Source organism: Megalops cyprinoides, chromosome 8, assembly GCF_013368585.1.
Source record: "Megalops cyprinoides isolate fMegCyp1 chromosome 8, fMegCyp1.pri, whole genome shotgun sequence".
Taxonomy (NCBI): Eukaryota; Metazoa; Chordata; class Actinopteri; order Elopiformes; family Megalopidae; genus Megalops; species Megalops cyprinoides.
The window spans coordinates 5,105,476-5,133,231 of NC_050590.1; the positions used below are offsets into that span (position 1 = coordinate 5,105,476).

The following is a 27,756-nucleotide window of genomic DNA, read 5'->3' on the forward strand; positions in this document are numbered from 1 at the left end:
ATGTAAAGTTGTAACCTATGTGACCTGAGTCACTCTGGATAGGAGTGTCTGCTAAATGCCAATAATATGATGTAACCGGTATGTAAGAGAGTACTCGTAGGTCATCACTCCTCTGTTAAATAATGCACCTCACTGTTCGCCATGCTGCTAAAGAGTCAGCCGCTAAATCGCTGAGGATGTGCCACAGATGAGCATGTCATATCCAGCATGCTGTATCCTCCACAGCTGTTCCCTCTTTATGCTGCCTCTTATCACTGATGCTGGAGTGTCAACAAATGTTAATTAGCTCCAAATGATGTGTTGCAACTAGAGCTCTAAGAGGCTGTTTTATGAGTAGCTCCTAGATCGTGTTCTTGATAAAAAAACAAAAAAACAAATCTGAAATGTTGGAGATATACAGTAGATTGATAGGTTAGTTTATTGAGTGCTAGTACCTGTTAAGGATAAGGTCTCTTTTTAAAGCATTTGTACAACATGCCAATATAAATAATTTTTTTCTTCTTTTTTTGAAGTTCAGTTATGAACTTCAGTCGTAACATTTTGACCGTTCACTGTTAAATATGGTACTGTAATATATATATATATATTTTTTTGTCTGAGCACTGATAGATTGCATGTGTGTCCAATTACCGTGAGTTAGACACTAATGATAAATGAATGGCCACCATATGGCCCGGGAAAAAAACAATTTGTGGCCACTGAGTCTGGCACGATGCACTCCAGAGCGTTGTTGCGAACACCTTTCAGCTCCTCTAAATTTCAAAACGGTGTTCCAAACAGCCTCGCATCGGTTTCTTTACCTCAGCGTGACCTTCTTTAGACGTAGTTTTTCAACACAGTACCCAAGGCATTTACTTGTGCTTCACCTACCTCTGATTGGTTGTAGATTTTGGACTGGTTCTCATGACAGCGTGAACTTTTTTTTTTTTTTTTTTTTTTTCCGCATTCAACTGTTTTGCTGTTTAGAGGCATTCTGTGCTTGCGGGCACATGTTTTTTTTCCCCTCCATTCTTGAATGCATTCTTTGACGGACCTTTTATTTTGTGTTCATGTGATGTTCCGAGGACGCTGCTGAGACAGGAGGAAGCTGCGGGACAAACCATTCGACAGAAACCGTTATTTCTGAGAAGACGAGCAGCGCTAGCCGTCCAATAACAGTGCAAGGCTACACTAATGCAGTTTTGAGGCTGGAGGAGCCCCAGCGGAAGTCCAGATCTTTCTTTGGACACAATGGAGGGACTATCTGCGGTGACTCCCTATTAAGTTTGCTTCATCTTGAGGTTGGGCCATTTAAGAGAGAGGGTACAAAGAGACCCGAGTCCCTTAGCATGACATTGTGCCAATGAGCAGCAGTTGCGAAGATGAACCAAGAGCTGGATTTTATGTTTGTTAAAGTAAGTACCTCAGTACCTTTTGTCTTTTGTCGTCTGATTGAGGTAATACGGAAATGGCAAGATTTTAAACCTTCCGAATGTCTTCAGTGGTATCTTCTGTCAGTCGTGTGCTGATTTGTGACGATGTTGGGAGAGGCTGGAACATCGCTGCAAAGAGGAAACCGAGTTAGGCATGGGAAGCAAGAAGGATGCCCGCCACCAGAGTCATTTTCCCGTGTAGCAAACTATGCCATTTTTTCACTGTTTGCAGAGATTTTCTGACATTTCTTTTTTTTATGTATCTGCCTTTATCTTTTATTATTGCAGGGTATTTTTCATGTTATGGTCGGATCCTCCTTAGGGCTGTCATTGCTGTGAAGGAGAGCAGGAGAGTGCAGAGTCACGCCCTGTAACGGGGAGTGAGGGAGCTGCACAGCGCAGAGTGTGTGACTGCATGCTGAGCGCCAGCGCCGCCAGCCTCTGGGAAGGTGCCTTATCATTCATTTTTAAGGCAGCCTGTCGTTTTAGCACCAAAGCCTTTTGTGATGTCACCAAATATTTGGGAAGTTTTTAGGTTGTGTGGAAGAGCAGGGGGAGTGATCAGGCTACAGTTTACTCTGGTGTCAGTTAAAGGAGAAACTGTTGAATAATTCTTGTGCTCCTGGGCAGTTGTAGTTTTTATTACTGGTACCAAAGCTACAGGATCATAGTGGGGAGTAAGCTACCCCCTGTCTGTTCTCCTGGGCTTCACCAACCCTAAGCTCATGTGAAGAGTGCTTCCTGCCTCCTGTTAAGACATTGTTGGTGCTTTTGTTGAATCACTGTTGGGAAGGCATGCTATGGTTTGGGTACCCCTTTTCCACAATAGAGTGGCTCCATATTCTCCTTTTCCACTGTAGAGCTGGAACCAGCCTGGCTCAATATACCCTTTTTACACACTAGAGCTAGAACAAGGCTGGTTCATTATACCCCTTTCCTGGCTTAGAGCTGGAACCAGGCTGGCTCAGTATACCCCTTTCCCACTGTGGAGCTGGAACCAGGCTGGCTAATTAGAGATGGAATTAGGCTGTCTCACTTAGTTTAGGCTCGGACTGGATTTCTGTGACCTTTCTTGTTTAGCAGACCCTTGTTAGCTCTGTCTGGAGTTACTGATGCAGGCTTATGCATTGCGTGGTGGACAAGCTGCACAACCATGTGGCTTCCCCTGGAATCAACATGAAACGGGCGGCAGTGTAGCATAGTAGAAAGGAGCAGGACTCGTAACTGAAAGGTTGCCGGTTTCGATTCCTGTACTGTTGTACCCTTGGGCAAGGTACTTAACCCAAAATTGCCTCAGTGAATATCCAGCTGTGAAAATGAATAACATGTAAAAAACTAACCTATGTAAGCCGCTCTGAATGAGAGTGTCTGCTGAATGCCAATAATGTAATGTGATGTAAAATGTAAAAAGGTCATTAATACAGAGTGTGCAAAAGACCTCCATTTCCAATCACAGTAACCAACTACACGTGAACAATACAACCAATATTGGAATTATTATTGTTTTTTAAAGAAAACCTCAGCGATGCAATGTAGGAAAAGTTCAAGCGATCATCTCAATCTAGGCAGACACCAGCAATCAGTGTGACATCATGTGACACCACTCTGGTTGTGGTGGGTACAATGGAAGAGCATTCGTATGGTGTTCAGGCAGTTCCCTCTGGGGTCAAGCCTGTACTCAAGGTCTCAAGGTCTGCAGTGGGAAAGGGAATTCCTGGAAACCTTGTTTCTCTGGGATCTTTTCCACCGGGATGAGGGTAATTTCCAGGAGTCATATTTTTTCCAGTCTGTTGCAGTGATGCAAGGCATTTCATGCACAAACTATAATGCTACTGGGTTCTGTCAATCACTGATTTATTATAAACTGTTTGCTCTCCAGCAAAGATGCTGCTTTGTTCCTTGGATTTGCTTGCATCGTAAGTTGTAGATAGTGCATGCCAGCTCCTCCAATTTCAGGGTTCATGAAGTCTCAATCTGCCGTCACTAGTCTATTGTTTTCAAGGCCTTTTTTGAGTGGAGTTTGATGCACGACAAATTTCAAGTATTTCAAACTGGGTGCCAAGTGCTAATTTTCACACAGGAGATGATGAAGCAGTTCCCTAGCTGTCAGTTTGGAGACGGCAGACTGCGTAGCCGGCAGTCCTTATTTTTGTGCCGGGCTGGTTCTCGTAATTCTTCCGCTGGAGAAAAGCCCCTCCCTCCAGCAGTGCAAATGGTGAGGCGAGGGGGGGGTGGCGGCGGAGGCTGGTAACGGGTGTGTTGGAGGGTCATAGGCAGGAAGGCTGCAGATTCTCACATGAGCCTCTGTCATGTGATGAGCTGTTTGGAGTTTATGTTGGATTAGCCCGGCTCCTCCAGACCCCTGTGTAGTCATGCAGTGGCTGATCTGTGTGGCGGAGATGGGAGATTTGCGTGTGCAAGTTGACATTTCAGCAGGTCTTATATGACAAACAGCAGCTGGAGCGCCGGACGCCCTACTGACAGGAAAAGGGTTGTTCATTTAAATTGTATGCTGTACACTATGTAATCCTTTTGTAATTGCCTGTAGCTTTACTTAGGCATTGTGTCCATTGTGGTATGCCTTTCCAAATCGACCTTTGAAAGACCTCCTTCATAGAGTCTTGACTTAAGACTATTAAATAGATGACATTTGAATGATGTCACAATCACTGAACTGAAGTCAGAGATCTCATTGGGCCACACATGTTCTGCCTGAGAAGTGGAAAATTGTGGACCTTTAATTCTCTTACAGTCTCATATGTTTATAAGGAAGGCGGTTTCAGACAGTGCCACTTCTTGTAGCCCCTGACATTTAATATTTCAAAACTGAAATCTGTAAACATGTCACTTCAGGGCTTAAGGAGTGTGGCCTCGTACATGTAAAACATTTTCCCTGAAATTGTTCAGTCCTTGCAAGTTAGAAAAGAACCAAGTGCCGTGTCATTTTCCCCTGTCCCAGAAAACATGCTTTGAAATTATTGTGAGGCATAAAAAAAGAGAAAGTAGGGTATGTTTAATAGCGGTGATTCATGAAAACGGAGATTCTCTGGACGAGGAACCCTGCTGCTGACTTACTGCTCCTTTGGCTACGAAAAATGTTGTTTTCCTCAAAGCAGAACATCTTATTTAAGATCACAGTAAAAAAAAATGTTTCCTCTCAGTTCACCATTTTGTTGATAGCAGGTCAGTTTCAGTGGTCAGTTTCAGTGCTCTTTCTTACATTCATGCCTTTCCTCTGTCTGAAATTACTTGGGCCATTCAGCTGTTGCTTATGATGGACCAAGGCAGTGTTTGAGGCACAGAGGATTAAAAAAATAAACTTGTTAGCATATGATAGAAATCTTTGTTTGTATATAGCACGCAACAAACCTCTTCAGCAACAGCAGCAACACATAGGTGACTCTTTCCCCCTCAGTCCCAAAGCGAGCGCGTTTCATGAGGCAGGGAAAGAATAGCAGGCCTGACATTTGAAGTGAAAGGCTTGGAGACTTAGAAAGTTAATTTGATAAGCTCCCGTTAGCCTTGATGGGATTTACCAATGCCACAGTCAGTCTTGCCGGCCCCACCCTTCCCTTTGAACTTCCTCCTGACCAGGAAGTCGGTCTCGGCTGGGCAGAGCCCACCTTTACACCATGGCCTTTTCAGTGGCCGCAGTGTAGCCAATGAGAGAAGCTCTGCTACCACTGTATCAGAGCAATGTTCCGGGAGGGTCTGCTCACGTCGCTCTGTCTTTTATTTGTCCTTGTTGTGCAGGAGGTGTCAAGCCTGAGGAGACATTGCTGTCAGGGTACATAAGTTTTTTGTTTTTTTTTTTGTTAACACGCTGTGTTAACAATTTAAAATTGCCATTGTCATTGGTCACTATAACATGGAAAATTTGAAAATAGTTAGTTTTTCAGGTCATTCCTACTGCTTCAATACGTCAGAGGCGTTTGAATATATACTTTCCCCCTTGATCTTAGTGAATATATCCAGTTTTCCAAACATGTAACCCACATCAACTGAGTCCAGCAAGCAAAGCAGAGTCACCATTCAAGGCAGTCAAGCAAGCACAGTGTGATTGACAGGTTTGGGTCTTGGAGCAGAAATGTTGGTAGCACTTCACAGCTCTGAAACCACTTAGCCTAATTTCTCAGTAATTGTTACTTTTTGTTGCTTTAGAACAATCCAAACACTCTGGCCGAAGTTTAGGTAATTACCTAGTGCTGTAATGCTACAACATATTTAACATATTATTACCCTTTACCCTGAGGTCTCGGGTATAGTGCAGCCTGATTTATGTAGTGGCTTATTCTTTCTTTCAAGCCGAGCTGCATGGTTATTACCTCCAAACAGTGTGGGTGGTCATGGTAAGGAATTAATGAAGCCATAAACTGAATGTACCCAGTGCAGTGCTTTGTTCCAGTACATATTAAGCGTAATCAAAGCGAAACACACACACACAGGCTCTGCCAACCTAAAAAAAAAAAACAAAACAAAACAAAAAAAAGAGCGAAGATTACATTTATAAGGTCCATCCAGGAAAGGGTTGTGGTCCAGCAAACGGCGCAGTTCACACGACTCAGATTAGCACGCAGTAACACCAGCTTAATCCTCACGCATGATCCCTGCTTTGAGAGCCTGTCCTGGGATCAGTTACGGGATTTGTGAGGAGTTTCTTTTATTATATAGAAACTACGAGAGCAGCTAACATGGAATGTTTGAAAATAGCTGCGAGAGGAGGAGCTGGATCAGAGCAGCAGTATGGCGTAGCGGTAAGGAGCAGGCCTCGCAAAGGCCTTGCTGGTTTGATTTCAAGACGGGGCATAGCTTTTGCGCCCTTAAGCGAGGTGCTTAACCCGAATTGCTTCTGTAAATATCCATTCGTATAAAAGGATGATACGCAAGTCGCTCTGGGTAAGGGCAGTTGCTAAGCAAATGTGGCTCTGTGTTGCTTTCAGGGGGTGTTTAGCTAGCGGTAGGCTAAGGCCGTGCCTTGCTTTGAGGAGCGGGTTACTGTGGGGTATGAGAGCGCTGTGCAGAGCACCCTGTGTGGAGTGCAGCAGTGTGTGGAGCACCGTGTGTGGAGTGCAGCAGTGTGCGGTGTGGGGAATCATCAGAGAGGGCTGCTCTCACTCTGAGTCATTCGGTGTGAGGTCATCGGGAGGGCTGCCTCCTCTTCCCCTCCGTTACTCACCATTCTCCTCCCAGGATGTCCCGGCCGGGGGCTCGTGACTCAGGGGTTGAGCAAGCCCTCTGACTCCTGACGCTACATGTATGCTTTCTCTGTCTCGGGTATCTGTGTGTCCTCATAGCCCCCCCCCACCTCTGGATTTGGTCCCCATCGTGGAGGTGATTTATTTCCATTCAGAGTCTGTTACGATAGCTCTATTGCCTGTTCACCAGCATATTTCCACCCACATAACTACAAATATTCCTGCCAAATTTTCACTAGTGTAATAACTGATATTCTGTGTGTGGTGTAGCGGAAAGGTGCAAGGCTCGTAACCTAAAGGTTGTTGGCTTGATTCCCTGCACTGCTGTGGCATCCTTGGGCAAGGTACTTAACCCACAGCTGCCTCAGTAAATAGTGAGCTTTATAAATGGATAATATTTCAACCTACGTCAATTGCTGTGGATACGGGCATCTGCTAAGCAGCTAAATGTAAAGTAAATGTGATGCACATCAGTGCATCTTCACCCTTTAAGCTCCACTCAGCGGTGCTGAGGAAACGTATTTTGGATGCCTCCACTCTTTCCTTCCCCTCACTGTGGGGAATACCCATGTCGGTCTGAAAGGCGGCCGGTGCTGACGGTGAAGCGATGTGGAGCTGGGGATGAGAGTGTAGGTGAGGATCAGGAAGTGCGAAAGCCACTGATTGGTGGCGGCTCTGTGGGTGTGAAGCTGCGCATCTCTGGGTGCTATTTTTACCGCCGGCTTCCTCGCTCCCTCCTCGCAGTTGCTAGGAGCTGGAGTAATGAGCCAGGCTCTCGTGGGAGATCCACAGGTTTAGAGACTGAATAAATCTTTAATGGCTTCGTTGTTGGAGGTGGGTGAGCAGACAAGAATGGGGGGGGGGGGCACTTTCTGTTGATGGGGGGTGTGACACTGTGTGTCTTTATATCTTGCGAAGAGGTATTACCACCACTGATGAGCTAAGCCCCTGTTCCGAGACACCCATCATCACTCTTTCTCAAAAGACTTGTTTTTTTGTGTGTGTGTGTGTGGGTGCCATGCAGTCATCATCTCATGACCGGTTTTTAATTTTTAGGCATATGCCGAGCTGTGTCATCAGCTAGTCACGTGATGGGGGGCGTTGCCATAGAGACGCCAGTCGCCGTTGAACAGACCTCTTCCTGTGCCTAATCAGTTTTAGCGATGTGTCTTCCTCCCCCTGGGAGTCACAAACAGGCCCTTCATCCCTGTCCCTCTTTGGAGCCCGAGCTAATTTTATCATGGTGAAGCGAGGGGGACCCAAGACCAAAGCGAGGGTTTTTTTTTTGTTTTTTTTTAGGGGTTTGAAGGGGGCTTGCAGGGCATACCAAAGCAGACTGTGTGTTTACGTTAAGCATCACTGGAGCTACAGCACATGCGGCCGTGATCCTGCTGTGTGTGCCAACAGGAAGCGGGACGGCTAGCGACCACCGCAGCATGCCCGTGTCCTGATTGCATGCATCAATGCGTTGAATTTCTTCAGGGGTTACAGGACACTGAAATTCCAGTGCACAGGGTTCTCCTCACGCTCCAGGTGACCGCACCTGGCCCACCCGTCGTACCTGCAGCAGCAGAGGGGTCAGTCTCCATGGTTACCCCGCGCCTGTTTTGGATAACCTCCCTGTGTTCGGCTGCGTGTGATAATGCACCCTCGCTCTCATGGCACTCGGAGCACCCCCCCCCCCCCCCCCCCCCCCTAATCTTTGACTGTTATCACAGTTAGGCCTCAGCGTGGTTGAGGTGCTTTTTTGATTCATCTCAAAGAACGAGCACAAAGTACACCTTTTGTCTGAAGGTGGACTGCCTGCTTTTGCCTCACTGTCTGTGGTTTGTCACTGTGATGACCAGATATGCAGTCACTGTTATGATGCAAACACGTAGCTCAGATACGCATTCTGGTTCTGGTCAAAGGGCGGGACCTGACCTAACTACACAGGTGTGGGCAGCCAGTATGCACACGATTAATAAAAGCAATTTCTGATTATTGCTTGATTCACATTTTCTGGTTTTGTAATTAAACGTATTTTAGGAGGGTTTGCACACAAACCGTATTGCTTTAGTGTATTTATTTCTTTTGCAAGTCTATTATTTTGTGTTATTCTATTATACGTTCCTATATCGGCTTACATGACCTCATCAGGCACTATGCCCTCCAGAGATGTCTAAACGTTCAATTTCCCTGCTGAAAGTAGAGGGTTGAGTTCCATGTCTAGTCTGTGAGGGAAATGAGTCAGACCCAGAGCCGTTAGGAAAACTGGGCTAAATCCCAGTGCTGAATTACAACGAAACCACGTTGACCTGAATCAACAAAAATGGGAATACTTACAGAGAAGCTCTTTGTAATGTCAGAGAAAAATCAAGTCGTTTCCGAAACTAACAGGCTGGAATAGCGTGGACAGGCGCAATGAAATGCTGGTATTGTTTGCGTGATGGTGTCGTGTCAGACTCCTGATAAAGACCTGTGTATCCCTGCCTGCTTGGGTAGCACACTGAAAAGTCTAACGTCTTTATTAATTTTACAATATTCATCTCATTAGCAGATGTCTTTGCTCTCTTAGTGTCAATTTTTGTGTGTGTGTTTACTGTGGCAGTTAAGTCAAATTTGAATCATAAATTCAAATATGATGTGTTTACTGATATGTATCAAGAACTTCCATGTGTAGCAGCAGTGTAGCGTAGTGGTTAAGGAGCAGGGCTCGTAACCGAAAGGTTGCCGGTTCGACACTGCTGCTGTACCCTTGGGCAAGGTACTTAACCCACAATTGCCTCAGTAAATATCCAGCTGTATAAATGGATAACGTTGTAAAAGAACTGTAACCTATGTAAGTCGCTTTGGATAAAAGCGTCTGCTAAATGAATAAATGTAAATGTGTGATGCAGTATTATGAACTGTGAACTGTAAACCTAAAGCCTGGTAGTATTGATATAGAGAATGATGTAAGCCAGATTAGTACTACCAGCAAGAGTGAGAGCCCGGAGAACCAGGAGGGAGAAAGCCCTATACAAAAGACTGTTCTTCGAAGGGTAGCTCTCTGATTACACAAGGACACACAGGATCATGTAGAGGGGCATCCTGAGAGCGTGTCAATGTGTGGTTTGGTCATGGTGGTGATTTCCTTATTTAAGAACTGAAGGAAAAACAAGGGAAGTCTCCACCGAAAGGGTTTGTAAGCGTTGCCTTTTTGTTGCGTTTTATTTTCTTTTTGTCTTTTTTTCATCATTTTTGAGCACAGTTGCCCACCCAGTGGCTTTCTCTCCTGCCTCGGATTTTAACACACGGTCTTCCATCTACCAGTTCCGCTGGCCCACCCCCATTTTTATATGAGATGTCTCTGCCGCTGTCCCTCTTTGCCCTTCAGTTGCTGCTATTTTTGCTGAGCTCTTTTCTCACTGGATAACCAGTGAGCCGTTTGTGTGACCTCACCTTCTGCAGCCTCGCCAACAGCGGCTGACCTGTATGGGTAACTCTCTCACACAAATCAGTGCCTGATTTTGTGAGGGGAACCAGCTGGAGGAAGAATCATTTTGGTCATCAATGGTAGTATCCCTCTGTGCAGGCAAAGTGTGTTTATCTAGCTAAGGAAGCCAGTGAGCATGATCAGAGGGCCCGGGTGCTGATGTGATGCTTAAAATTTGGAAAGGTTGTATTGTTTGCATATTCAAAGTTATATATATTTTTAGTGTATTTCTGCTGTTTGTGCAGTATGTGTTTTTTCCATAAACAGTGGATGTGCTGTACTGGATGTACTGATCATAGGAAATTTAATTTAGGCCTGGATGTCTAAAATCTGGGTATACAACAGTTTACTTGTTCATCGTATCTCAAGTTGTTTTGTATATGTAGTAGCATTTTATGTATGTGGTGCAATAAAGTCATTACATATATGTTACAACATTAACATGTCTCTGTCATGTAAAATGTTTTTTTTTGTCTGGGTCCATATTGGTAAATTATTGATATGTTTTAGTATACTGTATTGGTCCAAATACAGGATGGTCCTAATCATAAGCCACACCCCTTATATATTTCCCCTGATCAAACAGCATTATCAGCTGTCAAGAGATAAGTACCACTTTATTTGTCAAAACTTGTCACATGTTGCCCCACTGTCTCAATTACACCATATAGTTTTAGTAGCATTACAGTTGTTTGGTTTCTCTGATTTCTTTGATTTCTTTGATTTCTCTTCATTTTGACTACTATACCAGCATGCAGAGAGGCCACTCCAGTGATGACACAGTGCAGTAAAATAATTTAAAATGATCTTGTTTTATTGCTTTGTAAAAAAAAAAAAAAAAAAAAACATCTGTGGATTTCCACTGTAGTAAAGACCAGAAATGAAACTGAAAATATGAAACTGCTGTTGAATTATCTGTCAGAACTTTTACTCAGTCCTTTCCTCTCAGCCTGTGGTCCACGTTTTTAAATGCCACAGGTACGCATACCTGTTTTTCTAACACTGTTCTGGCTAAGCGTTGCACCTTCTGAATGTGCGTAGTACACACCGATTTCACATTAGCCGACTATCTCTTTGCACTTCTACCCATTAGCAATTTTGACTTGTCCATAAATATTGGGCTAATTTTAGTGGGATTTTTTTTTTTTTAACGGGGGACCTGTCTTATATTTGGCCCAGGATGGTATGTGATTTTTTTTTGCTAGAAGTGTAGGGAGAGGCCAGCTGTTCTTCAGCAGCTACCGAAAAGTTGGCGCAGCTGTACTGTATCTGGAGGAGGGCAGGTTTGTACTGGTCTTTCATGTAGCAGTGGAGGCAGGTCAGTGCCGCTACTGTACGCCATCTCTGTAACGGAATTTGAATCAGTGTTGCGCTCGTTTCTGTCTGGTAGAGGCAGGGTCAGTTCTGCTGTAATGTGTGCGGTAGAGGAGGTGATACTGCTGTACTGTGTCTCTCAGAAGAGAGATCAGCATTACTCTCTCCTTTGTTGCCTGAAGGCAGGTCGGTGCTGCTCTCTCTTGTCTGGTCGGGGGGGGGTGGGGGGGGTGGATTAGTGCCGGCTGCTCCGGTATGTCTCTCAAGGTTGGGTCGGGGCTGATATCAAGTAGGCATGAGGCTGCATCTCTGCTGATTTCGAGCAGAGAGCTTCTGCTGTAATCCAGTTCCTACCTGCCCCTGCCAGTGCCCCACCCATCTGTGCTATTTGGGCCTGCAGGCTGGAGTGCAGCACGGAGCAGATTCTCTGTCTTTACCTGCCTCAGACATCCGATGAGTAATATCCCAGCACCTTGGTGCGAGGCAGACGCTGAGCGCAGCTCTAAGCACGGCACTGTTTACTTAAATTTCATCTGTGTGTGTGTGTGTGTGTGTGTGTATATATGTGTGTGTGTGTGTGTGTGTGTGTGTGTGTGCATGCATGCGTGCGTGTGTGTGTGCGCACATGTGCTTGCTTGTGTGTGTGATGCGCATGTGTGTGCGAGCATGCATGCATGTGAGAGAGTGTGTGCATGTGAGTGTCAGGGTTTCCGTTATCCGGTAGTTACTGGTTTTTGACTGGTAAAATTAATTAAAAAATGATAGATTAAAAACTTGACGGTCAAAATGTCCGGTAATAATGCTCATACAAAATGTTGTTATAACGAAAGGCTACCCCTAAACAGGACATTTGTGTTTTGACAGAGAAATGTGCTTATTTATGAGTTCAGCGAGCTGTACCCCGACTGGGCTTTGCCGCAGTGAAAAAAAGGAGAAAATAAAATGCTACCTGGTAGCCTATAGGCTACATTTGATGCCATGTAGGCCTAACCTTTTTTTACAGACAGGTTACAGATGTTTCCTAATAGCCTACATTTTAGCGGCTAATGTTGAGGTTTTGCTCAATCATTATTGTTCAGTTTGCTTAATCGTTACTGTTCATTAAATAGTCAAACTGATTTGTGGTCGTTGTCATTCTTTGTCAACCTAGGTGTACATTAATAGTTACATTTGTAACATAGACTGTTATTGAAAAGTGACCGGTAAGTTTCAAATTTGTCCAGTAAAATAAATTCTTTCCGGACCCTGGACGGGCAAGAAAAAATCCTAGCGGAAACCCTGGTGAGAATGTGTCTCTGCGTGTTGTACATGCATGTGCGTGCTTATGTGTGTGTGCACGCATGTGTGTGTGTGTGTGTGTGTGTGTGTAAGTGAGAGATGCTAATGCTAATTCACATTTCATGCATGCCAGTTTGAGATAATATCGTATCTCAAGTAACTGCAAAAGGGATCAGTCAAGCATTTGACCAGCAATCATACATTTTTCTTCAAAATTTGCAATGAAATATGAGCATTCCAAAAATATATATATATATTTTTTTTTTCCAAAATGTGGCCACAACTGCTGAGCTGACATGTAAACTCCCTCTGTCTCTCCTTCTGTCTATGAAAAGGACCGTAAATGTCCCTGGAATAACAGCTGCCAGTTTTGCTAACAGTGACCTCCGCCCAAAGCCCCTGTGTAAAGAGCCTGCTCTAGGGCAGAGATGAGAAGATGACCTTCCGGCTTGTTGGTATATCAGTGCCGGCTGACTGTGCAGAGTATTCTATAGCATGTTGGGCTGAGAGGGGAGAGGGCGATGCGCAGTAGCAGGCAGGCACTGCGGGTAGGGTTTTTCGGTGTCTGCCACGGCTGTTTTCCTGGATTCCACAGCCATGTGACTGAACTGTTCCCTTAAATCAATGTTTTTCACATGGCTGCAGATCAGCTGATTCACCCTGCACAAAAGAGCAACGAATGTACTCTGACTTTTAAAGGGGAAGTTTAAAGGGGGTGGGGGGGGTCCCTTTCTGGTCAATTTATTTCATTTATTCCTTGCATTACACTCGCTGTGTTACCCACAGCTATTGTGTTGTATGTGAATCATACAGTCTGTACTGTAGGCTGTATGTTACATGAGCACTTTATTTACAGCATGTCAATCTGTCAGTGTGCAGATTGTGCTGGTATTATCCAACAAGACAGCATCTATATTTAGGTAGCACTCTTCCACGTTGGTAGTCCATGTTCCCGCCCTGGTAATTAACCACTAATTAACACATTATTAAACTGTTATTACCATTTCATGCCATGCTGGCAACTTTAGTGCCAGCTTTGCTAAACACATCAGCTAGTGGTTTATAGCATCCATTGATGTTCAGTGACCATTCATGGGTCCTTTACAAGAGCTGAGTAGTGTTTTTAGAGAGTCAATGCAGGCGAGTCAATGTAAATAACAAACACTGCAAAACCATTCATCATGCTAATAAACCTACTAATGCTAATGTGTCACTAATGTTTAAATTGTTATTAATGTAAATGGCCTGTAATATACCCAAACATTTTACTCTGCTTTTCCTGGAGGCTTTTTTCTGGTTTTTCTGCAGTGGTGCTCTTCTCTATGGAAACTGAAGGAGATGCTGCCGGCTTTCTCCCTCAGTAGCTTGGTGCTGTAACCTGTCAGTGAGTGGGTGTGTGGGTGTGGGAAGGGCCCAGTGGGCTCCTAGAGTGGGCCTTTCTCTGGTGAGATCCCAGGTGCTTCTCACCTTTCTGACCGCGGTTCCCTCCAACCACAGTCAGAAGCCTGCCCGTCTGTTCCTGCAGCATACCAGATGGTGCATCCGAACAGCAGTGGCATTTTGCTTAACACCGTTCCTAATATTGGTGTAATTATTCTATCAAGAGGTGGATACAATTTGCATTTTAATTTGTTTGGCCTGTTTCTAACAGCCTAGACTGTCGGTGTTGTCGTAAACACCGGTGAGACGACTGAATAGAGAATGTGGAGTGTATCTCTGGATGTGGTGGCATTTGCTCAGTTCGGTGACCTTGATTGCTGTATTTTATTTGCGACTGTAATTTTGATTTTACTTTAGAATGCGGGCAGTTTCATTGGGACCTTAATTCCGGCGGTAGAACAGAAGCTGGCAGTGTTAACCCTGTAACCCATGATCTTTGACCCCATGACCTTTGACCCGCAATCTTTGACCTCTGACCTGTTTATTTTCTGCAGCATGCCCGGGTCTGGATCCCGGATGCAGAGGAGGTGTGGAAGTCGGCAGAGCTCACCAAGGACTACAAACAGGGAGATACGGCTCTGCACCTGCAGCTGGAAGATGGCACGGTGAGGGAGGCCCAGGCGGACTGGAGATCGGGGGGGTATTTTGGAGGCATCCCTAAGGGCACCAAGGGGGGGACGATGACATGATGAAAGGCAGCAGAAAGAGGTGTTCTGTGTCCCATTCAGACTTTGCTCTCTGATTGAGGTTGATGGAAAGGTGACTTTTTGGGAACAGGGTGTGTTTTCCCCCATGGGGAAGCCTGATTTTAATGAGATGTGCATTTATCTGCTGGTGCGCAGCTGGCCCGGACATGTCTGCGTGCTGAAACAGGTGAGGGAGAGATGCAGTGAGATGCCATGTTTGGTGTTCTTTATTCTGACGTACGTGTTTCTAGACCACAGGACTTCCTCATTTCTGAGTTGACTTTTATTGTAAATCGTGATAGAAATGTATGGAACTGGCACTGAAAGTGAAGCTCATAAAGGAAGTGTGATTATGCTCTGAGCCTTCCTTTAACTGAGGCACACACACGCGCACACACTCACGCACACACATATACATGCACTAATGCACACTCTTGCGCACATTGCATACACACACACTCTCATATGCACACGTACATACATGTATGCACAAACATTACACATACATACATAGTCACACACACACACCCACATTCACATTCATGCACAAACACACACATTCACAGACTCATATCTGTGAACACAAAAATGCATTCATACACAAGTATATACGCACGCATACACACAAATGCACATATATCACTTGTACTGCATGATGGGCACTTGGTTAGCCCCTGTCACAGCTTGCCACTCTCAGGCATAAATTAGAAGTGGAGGTGATCTGGGAATGTGAAGGGGAGTTATTCTTAGACTGATGGCCCATGAATATTGCATCATAGGCTGCTTTTGAGCAATTCCTACTGCTCTCATGCGTTAAATGACTACACTCAGTCCAGATACCAGCGTGTTGTGTCTGGCGTGCTGCCGTCTCTTACCCCATCACAGCTGGCCCTTGGACCACATGCAGCTTTCTCCAGCTTGCATTCAGTCTAAATGGACATGTCTGTCTTTCTGGATTCGTCCTGTGGTCTGTTCCCTTTCAGTCCTGGCACGGGTGATGTTGCGAGGTGTGTGTTCTCCTTACTCACACCTGGCCTGAGTTCAGGAAACGCACAGCGGGAAGGAGAATTCGGGGTGACAGGCTACGAGAGAGGTGTTGTGGAGGGGGTAGCCCAGCTCATTTCACTTGAGAGTCATTATCCATTACTAATTTGCATCTTTTGTGACCCACATATATACGCTGCTGTATAAAGATAGCAAGTGTGTCCGCATCATTTTATGCATAGAAACAAAGAGACATTTATTACCAACAGTAAACACGGTGAGTTTATACATACTCCTGAATTCAGAATATTATGCATTCAAGCATCTGATGCACTTGCTTCTTTTTACTCACTTTCAACATTCAGGCATTTGTCAGGAGGCACTCACTCCTTGAGATTTCATGGTGTCTTGATTTTGCTTCTGGTCTGCTATCTTGAGCTCACACCATAAAATTTCTATCAAACTAAGGTCTGAAGATTGCAGTAGCCAGTTCTAAATATAGATAATGCACTCAGTTAACCATTTATTTGGGGACTCGATGTGCTTTGAATTTGTATGATACTAGAGTGTCCATGTTTGACCTAAATTAAGCTTAGCTGAGGGAATGTGGCATTTCTAAATTGTCCTGGCATACATATGAATCCATTTTTTTCCTGAGTTTTGACATCCCTAGGACCCAATGTTGTAAAACAACCCAAAAGTAACTGGTCTGCAACCATATTTCAAAAAGGAAATGATGTTCTTATCATGAGCTGTACTTTGTGCTGCCAAATATGTCACTCATGAGTGTGCCTAGCAACTGCAATTTTGTTTAGTCTGACCACAAAACAGTGTCATCAGATTAAACACATTGTTGTGAAAAAGCAGTCCTGCTAAGATATCCACTGTTAGGCTTGACGTTTGTGATAATGGAAGGTACATTGGAAACTAACAGGTTCAGCTTCACACTTTTATGGATTTTTTTTGTAGCCATCACCTGGCATGTGGAGGTCAATGACCTTGAAATTTGCATGAAATTTGTGGATAGCCTTTTGTTATATAATGTAAATGGTGGTGTAATCTTCAGAACAATTGTCAATGTAAGTTTTAGTTTTTTTATAGGAATATTGATATATACATTTGTTTTATTTTATATACTGTATGTGTGAGTTACTAAAATGGTAGCATTGGCTGTCATCAATTCAGAGCTCCTAGTTTTAAGTACTCTTGTTCAATTTTTTTTTTCAGGACTTGGAATACAAATTAGACCCAACAACCAAGAACCTGCCCCACCTTCGAAACCCTGACATCCTGGTTGGGGAGAATGACCTCACTGCCCTCAGTTACCTCCATGAACCCGCCGTGCTTCACAACCTGAAAGTGCGCTTCATCGACTCCAAGCTCATCTACACCTACTGCGGTAAAGAGATTACTCTCTCTCTGCTCCATCTACACCTACTGCGGTAAAGAGATTACTCTCACTCTGATCCATCTAAACTACACCTACTGCGGTAAAGAGATTACTCTCACTCTGCTCCATCTACACCTACTGCGGTAAAGAGATTACTCTCACTCTGCTCCATCTCCACCTCCTGCAGTAAAGAGATTACTCTCACTCTGCTCCATCTACACCTACTGCGGTAAAGAGATTACTCTCACTCTGCTCCATCTCCACTACACTCTCACTCTGATCCATCTACTCCTACTGCAGTAAAGAGATTACTCTCACTCTGCTCCATCTCCACTACACTCTCACTCTGATCCATCTACTCCTACTGCAGTAAAGAGATTACTCTCACTCTGCTCCATCTCCACCTCCTGCAGTAAAGAGATTACTCTCACTCTGCTCCATCTACACCTCCTGCAGTAAAGAGATTACTCTCACTCTGCTCCATCTACACCTCCTGCAGTAAAGAGATTACTCTCACTCTGCTCCATCTCTACCTCCTGCAGTAAAGAGATTACTCTCACTCTGCTCCATCTCCACCTCCTGCAGTAAAGAGATTACTCTCACTCTGCTCCATCTACACCTCCTGCAGTAAAGAGATTACTCTCACTCTGCTCCATCTCCACCTCCTGCAGTAAAGAGATTACTCTCACTCTGCTCCATATACACCTCCTGCAGTAAAGAGATTACTCTCACTCTGCTCCATCTCCACCTCCTGCAGTAAAGAGATTACTCTCACTCTGCTCCATCTACTCCTACTTCAGTAGAGTGTTTCCTGTCACTTTGGACTTTGACCACAGTTATACCCCTGCTGTCCTTGTATTCTGAAAGCTCTTCTACGGGCTCTATTCAGCTAGAGCCTAAGCCAACTCTCAGTTTTATTTGGGATTTTATTATAAATTTCTCCTTCACTGCCTGTTGGCCTGAAGAGGAAACTGAGAAAAACACAAAAAATTGATTATAGAACTAGAGGTTATAGGGTTAATGGAAAGAGTGCTCAGTAGTTTGAGAGAAACAGGTGGAATCTTGTTCCCTCCACCAAATTAATAACTGTGAATGAGCCTAACTATAGTAGTAATGTGATATTCAGAAGAATTTAAAAAAGCTAGTTAGAGCCAGGTTGTTCGACAGTCACTTTTAAAAGGCACCTGAGATGAATGAGAAAATGATACCCAGGGAAAGTATTTGGTTGGATGTGTGAAGCGTTTATCAGTCTGGCTTGTAAGACCCACTTCTGCGGCTTTTACCAGGTTCATCCAACTAAATGCTTACTGGATTTTCCTGTACAAAAATGAATATCGATCTCCACTTTGACAGGCATGTCCATGTCCCCATGTTAAATGATGAAGTGAAAATGTATGGTAAAATGCTGATACACCTTCAGGGAATGGGCCCAAGTCATTTATGGGAATGCCTGTCTTTATTTGATGAAAACAAATTCTCTCAAGCCCTGTGAGGTCACGTATGTATGAATTCCTCCTGAATTCTTATTAGGTATCGTCTTGGTGGCCATCAACCCGTATGAGAATCTCCCCATCTATGGAACTGACATCATCAATGCCTACAGCGGTCAGAACATGGGGGACATGGACCCCCACATATTCGCAGTGGCAGAGGAGGCGTACAAGCAAATGGCCAGGTTTGTTTTTTCTGAACTTTTACACGGCATACAAATTTATTTGAAAACTGACACATCCCTGCTAAAAGAGGAGACTCTATACATTTACGCTCACTTTTGCTGTTCAGCAGACACCCCTGTGCAGGGCAACTTACAAAGAAGGTTACAGGAGTGCGTTTAATAAAGCAACAAGAACAATGAAACCTACATAAAACAGCAGATCTTTATATGTGTCAGTAGGTGCTACCGAGGTGCTGCAATAGATTTATGCAATACCACATACTCTGCATTAATAGTTATCGCATCAGTTTCATGATGCAGTGAATATGCAAGAAGGAAAGGATTTGTGACCTGTTCCTAATTAGCTCAGAACTCAGTTTCTTTCTCTAGTGTGACTGCTGGTGGATGATGTGAAGGAAAGGTTAATTGGTTATCAGGTTCCCGGCACGTTGCAGTGAAGCCAGAAACAGTCGTGACAGTTGTTTCACACTTTTTTTTTTTTGCCGAGGAGGCGGCAGCAGTAGCACCTAGAGGAGTCTGGGATATGTGAGCGTTTGTTTCCACGGAAAGACCTCCCCTAAGTGTGAGAGCCTCCTGCTTGCTGTGCGGAGGAGCATTTCTTCTGTTGCCAAAACAAGCGCTTTATTGCAAGCTTCGCTGAATGGCATTGATTCTCCTCCAACAGGCGTTCCTAACTGTCAGCCACCGGTTCCCTAACCACACAGTATTCCTTCCAAGTGCGAGCATGTAAAAATAGCACGTAGAATTCGTCTGCGTTTGCCCGGTGCGGGCTTCAGAAACGGAAGAATGTGTCAGAAATGCATATTGCTGTAGCCAGACATTCGAAATAACACAAGTGAGAAGAGTGAATATTGTAGTGTGGGTTTACATTAGACTCCATCACGTTACCCAATTTTCCTGTTATGTGTGAAGGGTTTCCCTGTTGGATGCATTTCTCCCATGAAAGCAAGAGTGTATATGAATGAATTCACAGGCTTCTTCCATCTGATCTCTCTGTCTATCTGGGTATCTGTCTGTCTGCCTGTGTATCTGTCTATTTACTCATCTATCTATCTATCTTTTTATCTATCCATCTGTCTATCTGTCTGTTTGTCTGTGTGTTTGTGTATCTATCTGTGTGTCTGTCTATCTGTATATCTGCCTGTATGTTTATGTTTTTGTCTGTCTTGTTTTATGCCCACCAGAGACGAGAGAAACCAGTCCATTATAGTGAGTGGGGAGTCGGGTGCTGGGAAGACCGTCTCAGCCAAATACGCCATGCGCTACTTTGCCACGGTCAGTGGATCCGCCAGCGAGGCCAACGTGGAGGAGAAGGTGCTGGCATCCAACCCCATCATGGAGGTGAGAGACACCTGGCAGCTGGCTCCTTTCTACAGGCATGAATTCCTACCCAAGCGTGCTTGTTGATGGTCACAAGCTACTGTATTGCGTCTTGTTATTTATATGTTGCGCTGAGGCAATTTTAAGTAAAGTAAGGTTGTGCCTTATTTTAAGAGGAAGTGTGATGGCAGTTTAAACACCTCCTCCGAGACAGTTCCCACAACCACTTGAAAAGGCCGCATATTTGTTTTTCTGCACTCATCCGGCAAGATTCTTCTTTGGTGCAGCACTGTATTGTCTCCCCAGTGAAGCACAATGCATCCTATAAAGGTTCCCGTTACATCAGTTATTAAGTCTGACAAAGTGATATTGCGTTCCTACTTGCCGTATCGCTTGTAGCATTATGTGCAGAAATGCGATCAGTGCAGCTTATTTTAGTTGTTCAGTGGCTTATGCTGTGCCTGGGAAAAGCCTTTATATATGGGAGATAAAACAATTAGGTTTTGCTATAGGCTAGGTTATATCGTCCAGTCTGAAAATCTGCTGTGTTGATCCTCTATCAGGTATTATCATATACACAGTATCTTATGATTTTTAGCTTGTTGCTTTTATTGAATTGATACAGACCCCTGGGTGCCTTTTCAGGCGTAGCTGCAGCCTTCCTGGAGTCTGTGTTTCCACCTGCAGTGAGGTTGGACGGTGGATGCTGGATGCTGAAACGTTGTACAGCAGGCTTTGTTATTGTTCGTGCTGTGGTGTTGAACTCACAAAAAGAACCGCAAAGCCTTCAGCTGCCAGCCTTTTCCCGCCAGCCGTAAACAGGCAGGATCTACAGAACATATGGGGAACCATAATGATGAGAATGACCATAGACGAAGAATAATAACCCCCCCCCAACCACCATTTCATCCGCCTGCTTCCTGTCAGATTGCCTTGGAACGCCTGGCGCTTAAGTGACCGTAAGAGATGAACCTGCTGGGTTGCTGTCCGAGAGCCAGCAGAGCACGCATGTGTCTGAGAGCGCAATGCCTCATGGGAAGGTGGAGGCAGGGAAGAGGAACCAGCTCCCCAGTGACTGGGAGGCTGACGCCCTCGTTCGCCTGCCTCAGAGCGCCATCGATTACATCATCCTACACCCCCCACCCCCCCCCCCCGTGCTGAACTAGGCCAGCGGGTGACTTTGAGCAGGATGATGGAGATCATTGAGATGGTTGGAATCACCAAGGCCCCTGTGTTAACATTTGCAGGCTGGATGTGGGCAGCCCTATTATGTGAGGTGTGTGAGTTTGTGTGTGTGTGTGTGTGTGTGTGTGCTGTGAAGGCAGCCAGGGCAGTGACCACTGTCTGAGTGAGGTGTCTAGATCTCACACGCTAGATTATGTAAGCTTGTACTGCCACTCCCCATTGTGTAATAAAGGGAGGGGGGGGCAGTTTGCATACCTGCTGATCTTCCTGTCTAAATGGGATCCTTTCTTAAGAAAAGGTGTGTCTCGGAGCTCAAGGCAGCATCCTGTGGATGGCTTTACCCTGCCGAAGTGAGAATCAAAATCTGTCCTTTTCGTTTCCTCCCCTGTCGGCCGCACAGCGCGGTCGTCGCAGAAACGGCAACAGCCGCTGAAACGGCGTGAGTTTGTCACTCCAGACAAACTGGCAGAGGAGAGCATCGGCAGTGCCCTGGGCTCCTTTCAGATCAACACAGATGACTGCTAGGGCTGCGTGGAGTGTACCCTTGTCATCGGATTCCCATTTAGACCTGTTTCAGACACACACACGCAGTGAGCAGATGAGACTGCTGTTGGCCCACAGCTGTTGCGTGTCAGCCCGAGCCCCAATGATGCAAAACAGCCAATCTGAGACCGGTTGTGTCTCATTTATCTAATTGGATTCTGTTCCCCAGGGTTGGGGGGCGACAGCCTTCTGTTTGTCTCCTGTAGGTGGTGGAGCCGGTACTCGCTGTCGTAGCTGCTGAATGAGTGCTTGTTGCTCTGAGAGGCCTTTATTTAATGCCAACACTGTCAGGCCGAACTCCAGGTCAAGATCTCAATCACACCGTTAATGGAGGGGATTCTTCAGAAACGCACACGGGCTAGATAACACCTTGGTTTGGTCTCTCCTGCTGGCTCATGTGTACTTTTATATACCTGACCTCGTATAGCTAAGATGTATGCTGTCTGGGATATCATATACCAGATATCATACCTGAAATATAATATACCTCATATCATGTACCTGAAGTTGCTGTATTGGCCCAAATGTGGACATCCCTGGTTATAAAATGATCCACCTTGTCATTGAAGAGAATTCGAAAACATAACAGAAATATATTTTATTAAAAAATGAGGCAGCTTTGGCAGTTAGCGGGGAGTGGAGAAAGATCACCTTATATTTGGGCCAATACAGCCCTTTTTTGGGGGAATCCAGTAAGGCAGCGAGAAACAAAATACTGAGCTGTTTTTGTTCTATGGTGTAGAACTGTAGCTCTGCCAGAACTATATAGGTGACTAACGGTAATTATTTTCAGATTCCTCTCACAGTTAGTAGTATTGGATTTTAAGCACTTTCCCCCACTTCATCTCTGGGTGTAAGAGGATCCGCAGTAATACTCCTTGCAAGCACAGCCCATCACTGGCCAGTATTTTACCTCTACACCCCAGGCCCCCCCAGACCTGCACTAAAGTGCTTAAGGAAAGGTACACGTCAGCTATCCAGACCCCAGCAGGAATGGGCCCTGAATGTGCAGCAGTCTGTCTGCACCCCCCCACACAAATCTGCCAGCCCAAGGCCTCGCGGCACTGTGAGACAGCATCCTGCCTCAGCGTTTGTTGACAATGCGGCCGATGTTGCCGGGGCGGGTTTCCGGGACTGAGAGCCTGGGAGAATCAATGGCTGTGAGAGAGCTGTGCACTCAGATGTTACTCTCAGGGGTCAACCGCAGTAAATATCATCTGACGCAGTGATTTACTCCAGCCTCCCTTTTTCAGCAGCAGGCTTTTTAATTATAAAGAGAGCTGTTCGGTCTCTGCGGAGTAAATTAGAGAAACTTGTTTTTTTTTTTGTTTTTTTTTTTTTAAAAATGACCGATCCCATAAATTCACATATCTGATCATTCTGTCTTAGGCCATTGGGAACGCCAAGACCACCAGGAATGACAACAGCAGCCGGTTTGGGAAGTACATCGAGATTGGGTTCGACAAGAAGTACGGCATCATCGGGGCCAACATGAGGACATACCTGCTGGAGAAATCCAGAGTTGTGTTTCAGGTAAGTTGCACAAGCTTGCACCAGCCTCCCTCGTTCCTTTTTGTCATAGATTCGTTTGAGCTTTGCATCGCGTAGCTCCTCGCAGCGCTCAGCAAGGCAGCAAAGCAGAGTGTGGTTTTCAGCCCTTTCTGTGAGTTCGTCCTGCACGTGCTCAGTTTGGAGAGGAGTTTCTTATTCCCACTGACCTGAGGTCAGCTGCCAGCCAGCTGCGTTCTCCCTCAGTGTTGGCAGGGAAGGTACCGAGATGCCAAGCCCTGCTACTCACTAATAAGCAGCAGTCCATATCATATTTAGCAAGATCAAGCATCAAACACAAGATGTGCCTCACCCCCCCCCTCCCCAAAACAAGAGAACCACTGTTCCCTGTTAATGGGGGACTGTTAATGACATTTGATGGCCGGTGTATTTATAAAACCAACGGAAATGTTGATTTTTCCCAGCGTTTAGGTCTGTACGTTTTTTCCACTCCGCGAGTCCGTTGAACTATACAGTGGAGGCTTCTGTTGGTTGTGTCCCACTGCTGGGAGCAGATGGGGGAGAGGTGCTCCTTTCAGGGTGGCTGTGTTTCTAGGTCAGAGCCAGGGTTTAGGCAGGGGACTGAACAGAGGAGGGGATTGATAGCGTGGAAAACAGTGTAGCTATGTGTCTGCGTGTGTAGGGGAAGTCTTGCTCCTTTGCCACCTGATTCAGGCACAGATGCATTGCTGTGCGATTTGCTTACAGCTCCCCTACAGTGAGTATTCATTCACCAGTAGAAGGATCTTGTAGTGGGCTGGGGGTTTCTGTAAAAAAACAGGGAAGTTTGCTAAAGAAATATGTAGTGTGCATTTGGACTCACCTCTATGGGGCAGTGTGAGTAGGGGTAGTTATAACCCTGCAGAGACTACTCTGGGCCACAGAGTGCATCTATAATAATAAATTGCATTGATGAATAGCATTGCCTTTCTTGGATGTCAAAGGAAGGGAGGAAATTCTTTAGCAAGTTACATAGGGGAATGATTAGATAGCCAAGTTACACGTCCTCCCTGGACATACCTTTTTCCTTTTTGAAAAGTACCACAGGTGATCCTTAATGCCCACAATGAGTCAAGACCGCTATTTTTAACGTGATGAAAAAGATGTAATCTCCTACAGCACAGTGTCCCTATCTTTGCACTGGGTCATTGGATGAATGCATCCTGCTGCCTCACAAACTCTACTTGCAGCAGCAATCTGGTTTTTCCAGGAAGTACTTACCTCCAAGCAATAACCAAGCCCAGACCTGCCTACCTTCAGATATCAAGCAGGAAATTGCTACAGGGTGGTATTAGTGCTGTCAAGGTGTGCCTGTACCACATATTGGAAAGTTCACTGTCAGTGAGTTGACATTTATGAAGTGGCATATATTCACTGCAGTATTGATCTTAACCCACAAACTGATGGATTCATTTTTTTTTTACATCAAGCCCTGGAACATTCAGAATTTTAACCATTTGTTTAAATGAGCAGTTGTCATTTTGCTATAATTTATGTATGAACATCAATCCTGATGCAACAGGAGAAAAGGCCGTAGTTTCTACCTGCTGTTTGATGGTCGAGAAGATGCAAGTTATGTTACTGATTGAGTTCGTCTTTGTTGCACAGGTATTTGAAACCGTGCAGTAAATCATACCAAGGGAAAGATTTGAAAGAGGCATTTGTCCTCTTTACACCCTTATCTTTTATTAAGACAGCTTCAGTTCCCAACAGATTGTAGTAAAAAAAGGAAAAAAAAAAACAAGTCAGTTAAAAAACAAGTCAAGATCTTTACAAGGAATGAGGATAATGCAGTTAAACATTTGCAGCCATGCTTATGTAAGACCTGTAAAAGCTGCTGTTGTTTGCGCTGTGGTGTAATGCAGATTCCTCAGATGCCTCCCTGAGTTAACCTGAGCGGAGGGATGAGCTGCTGGATTGTGGCAGCAGACCGTTCTGGATTGGTGAACTGTGAACTGGCACTGCGGGCCGGAACATGGGCGGAGGCCATCCACAATAAAAGGCCAACTAGGGCCGCCCCCCCCCCCCCACACACACACGCACACAGACACACACACACACACACACACACACAGACACGCACCTCCCCGCACATCCACAATGCCTTTGTTGTTTAACTACCAGCTGTCATGTGACATCCTCATCTAAATGGTCCTTGGTGTCGGCGTTTGAAAGCGAACCTCTGTGAAAGCATTTGGTCGGACACATTTAAGAACATTCTATTACGATGGCCCCAGAGTGCCAAGGTGTATTTTTAACCGCTTGGTCTTTGGAGCTTCCAGCCGAACGCTTTCCCTTAATTTTATTTTCTTCTGGAACAACTCTGGGGGTTTTTAAAGGCGGGTGGATAGCGGCAGAGTAAATACTAAGGTAATGGGGTTAGCTGGGGAGGAGAGAGAGAGTGAGAGCCTCCTAATATCAGCTGTGGAAGCCTTGGGCTAGGCCTTGACCTGCAGAAGTAGTGCTCTCAAGTATGCGGTGTGACTCAGACTTTTATTTTCCTGCTGAACAAGAACCACTTTCGCCATTCCTTCTCTCTTTCAAGGTCTTTTTTTTGTATTGAATGTGATCACCAGTCAAAAGGGTGAAGGAGAGGCGGGGGTGGGGGTGGAGTGAGGGGGGGTGTCTTCACTCATGGGCGAAATGGACTATGACAGAACCAGGGGAGAGTGCGAGAGGAGGCGGAGGGCCCAAGTCAATGCCCGCTCTGATACCCTGCGTCAGCTGGGGCGGGGATCCAAAAGGCCGCCGGAGACACCAGGCAGCCAGCCGTTACATGTGTGGTTTGAGAATTTAACGTTGGGTAATGATAGGTTTCACATGCTTTCTAACAGTAGTCTGAAGAACGTTCTGTCTTTTTTTCTGCTTCATTTCAGGCAGACGAGGAGAGGAACTACCATATCTTCTACCAGCTGTGTGCCTCTGCGCATTTGCCTGAATTCAAAGCCCTTAAGTTAGGTACGGTAGCCTTTTCGTATCTGTTGGAAAGGAAAGAGAGCTGCTTTCATGCTGTTCATAGGGGAGTTTTCACCCTTATGAAAATATCAGTGTTAGAGGTTTTTGAAATGTCAGTTATGTGTTTCTTGTGGAGGTTGCTTACTGGCTTAAGATGGAAGTTGATAATTTACTTTATGGTCCATTCCATTTCGAAACTTGAGAATAAACAAACACGTGAAACCAATCCATATGAGTCACATTTGCGGTAAAATCAATAAGTCCTCCTCAGGAGAAGACAGCATCTGGTTCTGAACGGACATGGGTTTCCTGTGCTATCACAGAGAGAATTGTCACGTGTCTGAGCTGCTGGATTGAGACAGCATCAGCTTGTAAAAGGTTCTGAACGGACATGGGTTTTCTGTGCTACCACAGAGAGAATCATCACATGTCTCCTGTGATCAGTGGGGTGACCAGGCTGATTAGAAGACTCCCACAGTGAGGAGACGGACACCTGCTTCCGTACCATAGAAACGCACAGCTGACGCTGTCAGAGCGCTGTCACACTGCCTCTCTGTTCTGCCAGCCTTCTGAACCCACTGACGCCCCAATAATGGGGGGGTGTTTCAACACAAACGGGCTCCTGTTGCTTGGCAACAGGGTATGGTTGCTTTAATGTTAGAAAACAACCGTTCTTGGGAGCCAACAGAGAGAAGATATTACTGGGTCAGGGGTAGTCAGATCCTGTTCTTGGAGGGCCACATTCCTGGAAAACTCCTTAATAGGTTTAATAGGACCTATTTAATAGCTCCTCCCACTTCTGAGATTCTGGTCTAAGCAGTGCTTGAGAGGACAAAAACTGGGCACCCGTGTAACGAGTTGTCTTCTGTGTCACTTCATCGCTATGGTTCAGAATATATTCTTTTTTAAGGCTAATCCCTGTGTCAGGGTCACACAAAATGTGCCATTGAATCATAGCATTTTGTGTTATGATGTACACAGTACAAGGATAAGAATTTGCTCAGTCATTTTGAACTCGTTACTACAGCTGAAGACATGAAACCAGATAACCTCAGATGCCATGAAAGTTCTGCGTGTGGATAGTGTGGCTGAGTGTTGTCTGCATCCCCCTCTAGGTAGTGCTGATGACTTCCACTGCACCAACCAGGGACGAAACCCTGTCATTGAGGGTGTGGATGATGCCAAGGAGATGTCCACCACCAGAAATGCTTTCACACTGTTGGGTAAGGAGTCCTACACCTGGTGGGTGTAGGAAAACATGTTGGCTGTCTTTTTCAAATTTTCTTATGATGTTTATTCCCTGTCTGGCAGTGAGAGATAAATAAAGACTGCTTACTGGTTGAAGCCTGTTATGCTATTATTTCTCGTTCGCCA

At 45.2% G+C, this 27,756-nt stretch overlaps 1 protein-coding gene across 10 annotated transcripts in view; it reads left to right on the plus strand.

Moving 5' to 3' along the window:
- The window catches only part of myo5aa (myosin VAa), a 62,203-nt gene that overhangs the window by 4,027 nt on the left and 30,420 nt on the right, over positions 1 to 27,756 (plus strand). For all 10 annotated transcript variants that reach the window (XM_036534520.1, XM_036534522.1, XM_036534521.1 and 7 more), the window contains exons 2-8: positions 14,591 to 14,701; positions 16,994 to 17,165; positions 18,687 to 18,831; positions 20,016 to 20,172; positions 23,269 to 23,412; positions 26,304 to 26,385; positions 27,498 to 27,605. In XM_036534520.1, the coding sequence (XP_036390413.1) occupies positions 14,591 to 14,701; positions 16,994 to 17,165; positions 18,687 to 18,831; positions 20,016 to 20,172; positions 23,269 to 23,412; positions 26,304 to 26,385; positions 27,498 to 27,605 (919 nt within the window). The remainder of the gene's footprint in view (positions 1 to 14,590; positions 14,702 to 16,993; positions 17,166 to 18,686; positions 18,832 to 20,015; positions 20,173 to 23,268; positions 23,413 to 26,303; positions 26,386 to 27,497; positions 27,606 to 27,756) is intronic.